Raw genomic sequence first — 6181 nt, forward strand, 5'->3', positions numbered from 1 at the left:
CCTTTCGTTGCCCAACTCAAGTGACTCTAAACCACGAAGTGTTTATGCCATCAGATTGAGGCGTTCACTAAATGGATTGAAACAATCTGAACGAATGTGGTATACTCGTCTAAGTGATTACTTGATTGGAAAGGGATACAAGAACGATGATTTGTGCCCATGCGTGTTCATAAAAAGAACAAGTTCTGGATTCGCAATTGTAGCAGTCTATGTTGATGGTATGAATATCATTGGAAATCTCAACGAGATTAATGAGACGGTTAGCTACTTGAAATCCGAGTTTGAGATGAAAGATCTTGGGAAAACTCAATTTTGCCTAGGCCTTGAACTAGAGTATCGAGGGACTCAAATCTTAATACACCAGTCGGCTTATGTCCAAAAGATTCTCCTGCGATTCAATATGGACAAAAGCACATCCTCTTAGCACTCCCATGATTACCTGAAATCTGGATATTGCAAAGGATTTGTTCCGTTTGAAAGATGACGATGAAGAGATCCTAGGAGCTGAAACTCCATATCTTAGTACGATTGGAGCTCTGTTATATTTGACTCATTGCACTCGACCAGACATTGCATTCTCTATGAACTTGTTAGCTAGATTTAGCTCTGCGCCAATGCATCGTCATTGGAATGGTGTTAAGCACATCTTCAGGTATCTAAAGGGTTCCATTGAATTAGGCCTGTTCTTTCCTACAGTGAAACAAGAGAGCAAAAGATCATGTCTGTGATCGGTGGATCACAGCTCTCAGTCTCCCACCGAGAGACTATGTCTGACGATGCCATGGTCGTAGGTCATGCGCACTGCAGACTAGTCCCTTATCTTGATACACCTAATAATGTGTTAGTTGGATTTACTGATATTGGGTATCTCTCTGACCCACATAAAAGACGTTCCCAAACTGGTTATGTGTTCATAATTGGGAATACGGCAATATCTTGGAGATCAACTAAGCAAACCCTTGTTGCTACTTCCTCAAATCATGCTGAGATATATTATTGCACTACATGAAGCAGTTAAAGAATGTGTTTGGCTTCAGTCTGTAGTGTCTCATATTCGAGAGTCTAGTGGATTACCATCTACTACGGTTGGACCAACTTGCATCTATGAGGATAATGCGGCTTGCATTAAACATATGAAGTTAGGTTACATTAAGGGTGATAATACTAAACATATCTCGCCGAAGTTCTTTTACAATCAGCAGTGGCAACTGTTTTTGAATATCTATGTGAACCAGGTGAGTTTTAAGGATAATGTAGCAGATTTGTTCACCAAGTCTACCCAAATCTACCTTTAAGAAATATGTGAAGAGCATTGACATGTGTCGTTTATCTGAACTCTGAGATTGAGTTACCAATCAGGGGGAGTCCTTCTGTAGACATCAGATGAGTCTACATCAACTGTTATATTCAATTGTAGTTGGTGTGTTGTGTTCTTTTTTCTTTCGTCCAAGTCTTTTGTCTTGCCCATGAGATTTTTGTTTTGTTGGCAAAGTTTTTAATGAGGTAACATAACATGCACTATGTCGTAAAGACACACGACACAAAGGGAAATATTTAAGGAAATTACTTTCCTGTTCTTCGGTTATGTGTCTTGACCTAATCGTTTCCTTATTAGAATATATTATAATATTGATAAAACTTCTAATTCCTTTGGGAGACTCTATGTAATACCTATAAATATGTATTTCTATCAATAAATAAGTAGACCGTTATTATCGTTATTTTCTCTCCTACAACAAGAACTAGTTTATTCAAAAAAAAATAATTAAAAACTAGTTAGTGCTTACGAGTTGGTCATATGTGGCATTGAACAACTGGGGAGTTATCATTTTCTCGAACAAAGCATTAAATTCTCAACTTAAAACTACTTTAGAATGGGTGTCTGGGCTAATTGTTGAAGTTGATGAACAACATGAGACATTCTGGGGCGCATTGATGGCACATGCTGTGTACAAGCATAAACAAGGTCCACCACCTTCTGAATCACACTGGCCTCTGGAATATCAGACGAAAAAGCAGTTATGTGCGGATCCAGGAGATCTGGGTATCGATGAGCTTGGACAAGGGGTGTTGCCCACTCGAAAATACTCTGCCAACCGACTGAATCAACAGCCTGGGCAGGCCTACGTCCGCTCACAATTTCAAGCAGTAGCACGCCAAAACTATAAACGTCACTCTTTGTTGTAAGCTCATTTCTGTACACAAACTCTGGAGCCAGGTATCCATACGTGCCACCAGCTATCACTGTCCTCTCATGCATCACTTCATATGGCACAAACTTTGATAGACCAACCCCCATCAGATGGGCTCCAAAATCTTCATCAAGAAGTACATTACTAGCACGGATATCCCGATGCACAACATGGGGCTTAACCTTGTCATGTAGAAACCTGTTGTAAAATAAATTATGGGCAAACACCAGTTAAATAAAAAACAGTCTCGCATGATTCCATCCTAGCAACGCAATAATCCAGTGTCTCGTAGGCTAAAGCACATAAAGCACTAATGATCAAACCTTGGTTACACTCTTAATAATGGTGTTGAACAAGATAAAATTCACTATCAGTTTATTCATAAGTTTTCCAAATTGAGCAAGTTCGTCAAAACATCGTTTTCTTTTGCTTTCACAATGCGTCTAGCGTACAAATTTCAAAAGCAAATCAAGTTTTTTCATCTACTTCAGGTTAACACATAAATTTTCCAAAAAAATTTGTGTTTTCTCTACAAGTCACTAGGTTTAAGCTCCATCATGCAAGATCTGCCAACAGAAGATCCTAAATATAACTACTTCTAGCAGAACATCCTAAAGAACATAGGAAAGAAGCATTATAATGAATAGCATCCTTGTACATTTCAACAGGTGTTCACTTAGGTTGAGAAATTGGGTCATATGGCAACAATCAGATATGACGATCACATGATTATGGATATAAATTTCATAAAACAGTAACCCTTTTATATTAAAGGAGATATGTAAGTAAAACACCATCTCGTCAAGTGTTTTCTGGACGAAGAACAAAAGACTAAAAAATTCAATGAAGAAAGAACGTACTACATGTTGGAATATGATGGATGGCAAGTAAACACACCAATTAAGATATGCAGACAACTGTACCAAAAATAGGAGTCACTTGCTAGAAAATGGTGTGATCCATAGACAGTTATGATTCCACTGTTCATGTGAACGATGGCAATACCACCCCAGCAGAATTATCATGTGAATGCCTTTACATTAGATATAAAACCAATAAAAGATGATACAGAATGAATGCATTCAAATATTTGATGTCCATATTGGAAAAGAGAAAAGGTAATTAGTAACTTACGCAATTCCTTGAGCAAGAGTTGTCGCAATTTTCATTCTCATCACCCAATCTAAGCTTCGACCACCCCTTGGTATGTGGTGTAGCCATCTATCTAAAGGACCATTAACTATGTACTCATAAACTATATAGCGGTCACCATGATCATAACAGCAGCCTTTCACTGACACCAAATTTGGATGATGAAGCTTCGCAACCCTTCCAATTTCAGAATAAAATTCCTTTTTCCTTTGAAAACTAGACTTCTTCAATCTCTTCACCGCTACCCTTGAACCATCAGATAGAAGCCCAGCATATGTACCACCTGTCTTGGCATCTCCCAAAAGACGGTTTCCTTCACTAAAATTCTTTGTAATAGACCGAAGTTCCTCTTTCATGAACACTTTCCATGATGGAGGGACTAATGCAGTAGCAGCTGGATTAGACAGTTTGCGGGAACGTCTGCGCTTCTTACTCCGCTTGTATGCAAGAAGCCATATCACTACAGCTAATGTCGTGAAGAGGATTAACCCACTTACAACTCCAAGGATGATGAGATATTCTCTGTGGCAATGCATGTGGTAACATCTGATTCCTGAAAGAAACAGGAGCAAAGTACTAATTAGCTTATTGGGAATTGTGAGATCGAAGCATACCATGATTTGGTTGTGACATTTACCTAAATCAGCCATGCATATAAAAGCATGAGACATGTGGCACGTATCAAATAAGAGTGATATAGATTCATTAGTGACCAATACACAGACATCAACAGAACTATTGGTGTGACATGACATATTACTGCATACGGATTGAAGGGGTTCCCCAGGAAACAGAGACACATTCCAGTATGAATTGTTATCAGACCAACTCCAACCAAGACCAGAGGTAGAGTTGACACCTCTTCCTCCAATCCAACAGCCACTGATGGTTTCAACACATAGGTTTTGAGCAAAGGTAATTTCTTGAGATGTAGCAAGTGTGGCTAACTGTCCATTAGAACTTTTACAATGGGTCTCTGACTCATTCCATGATTTGGGGCTTCTAATATAAGCAAAGCATTTCCGCTTATTAGGTCCACGAATCCAACCCTTGGGGCATGGTTCTGTTCAGAAAGAAACAATTGAAGTTAATAGCTTGATTATGAACTGATAAACTTGGTTGAAGCATTTCAGTTCCAATAAAACAAAATATTAACAGATACACTTAAACAAAAATAAATAAATCTTTGGTGACAATAACAGATGCTATATTTGGCACAACTGAAGTTACCGGTGCCATATCATAGGGATGTAAACTAATGCTGCTATTGAGGGAACATGTCTTCAATACTTTCAGCTTTAAATAAAAATATACCCAGTTATAGAAGCAGCATAGGCATCTTTTTGTGTATCCTCTGCAACCAATGATAACTTGGTTCATTTCTTTTATCATAAGTATCCTATACACAAAAACAGCATGTTTTCTGCCATCACAGACCTCAGCTGCCACAGTCCCAACTGTTCTATATAGGCTGGTCAAAACTTAATATTTCTTTCGCTGATGTTTGAAGAAACAACAACACCCTATCAGAATGTTTGTAAAAAACGTAAGAAATCAAAAAAATTCAATTACTATTATAAATGTCTGCAAAGCTTGTCTAAGTGATCCCATTAAAATTCTTGAGCATGAGAAAACTTGAATCATTTCCAAGACAAGGACAAAGGTCAAAGGAATCGCTTTCTATACGAGGCATGCTAATAGCTTTGAATATAACTTGATTGCTAGCAAATTTGAGGAAAGTAAGTCAGACCTTTACTTTCTTCAGTTCCAGAATCCACCAAATCAGAAGGAACCTAAAGAAGAAGAGTGTAGGGTAGCTTCAGTAACTGGATCCCCAATCTGAACTTAAATCAAACATGGGCACTGTACCTTATCTGAGACACACGAACGGCAAATAACCAGAAGCAGAACCAATTGCAGCTTTCGATCCATCAGAACCATCTCACAAACCCTACAAGCAGGTAGAGTAAGTAAGAAAATGCAGTTAAACCCTAATATTTGTGAGCTAGACAAGTAAACCTTGGGTACGAATGAAGGGAAACCCAGAGCAGAAGAAAGCGAGAAATGAAATGGGTGTGGCCATGGCTAAGTATGTGGGTCAGGTTTGTCATTCATTTTTGGGTCCCAATAGTAACGACTGCTTCTCTCTTATTTTGCTCCTCCTCACTGACACATTCACCTACTCAAACAGAACCTCTAATCAATTCTCAGCTAATACTCATGGCTGCGAGGCAAAGAGAGAATAGTCTTCGGCCTCGCCGATTGTGCTCTTTGGGTGATTGTAGGATTGTAGCCTTGTAGGCCTGTATATGTCAGGCTTGGGCCGGCCTGGGGTCTTAAGGTTTGATAGCTCAGGTATTACTTGGTTCTGGGCTTTCTTAGCCTTAGAGCAACTCAATTAGTGACTATAATCCGGTCTTGGTTTTAAAATAGGACTCCATCTCCAAAAGCATGTTTTAAAGGGTTTTTACTTTCATTTTGGTTTCGGTTTTATAAGACTTGGACCCAAAATAGGTCTAGGGCAAGTCCAACGGTGGGTGTAAAAACTAGTCTTGGTCTTATATAGAGACTCCAACATGACAAATATGGTGGTGCTGGTCTTGGAATTATAGGACCAAGTCCTATTCTCAGTCTTAAAATTGATACAATTCCAAGACCAAGACTCGGGGCTCATTGAAATTGGGTTAGGTCCGTGCTACTGCAAAAGAAACGCGCTTGCAGGAAGACGGAGGGAAACACACTCTTTAAGAGAGCGAAAGTGACGGGAAGCGCGCTGGAGCGCTTGCGTTTGTAGATTTCTTACATGTGGGCCCCCATATTGAGCTACACAGCCAACT

The 6181-nt window shown here is 39.2% G+C and overlaps 1 protein-coding gene across 1 annotated transcript; it reads right to left on the reverse strand.

Moving 5' to 3' along the window:
• Positions 1 to 1668: 1668 nt before the first annotated feature.
• LOC101312810 (C-type lectin receptor-like tyrosine-protein kinase At1g52310-like) lies at positions 1669 to 5566 on the reverse strand. Its single transcript, XM_004294658.1, has 5 exons — positions 5214 to 5566; positions 5095 to 5137; positions 3982 to 4407; positions 3327 to 3897; positions 1669 to 2390 (listed from the first exon to the last, which is right to left on the reverse strand). Exons 1-5 carry the CDS (start codon positions 5283 to 5285, stop codon positions 1865 to 1867), a joined length of 1638 nt encoding a protein of 545 aa, XP_004294706.1. The 5' UTR covers positions 5286 to 5566; the 3' UTR covers positions 1669 to 1864.
• Positions 5567 to 6181: the final 615 nt, after the last annotated feature.

The sequence above is a fragment of the Fragaria vesca genome, linkage group LG3, assembly GCF_000184155.1.
Source record: "Fragaria vesca subsp. vesca linkage group LG3, FraVesHawaii_1.0, whole genome shotgun sequence".
Taxonomy (NCBI): domain Eukaryota; kingdom Viridiplantae; phylum Streptophyta; class Magnoliopsida; order Rosales; family Rosaceae; genus Fragaria; species Fragaria vesca.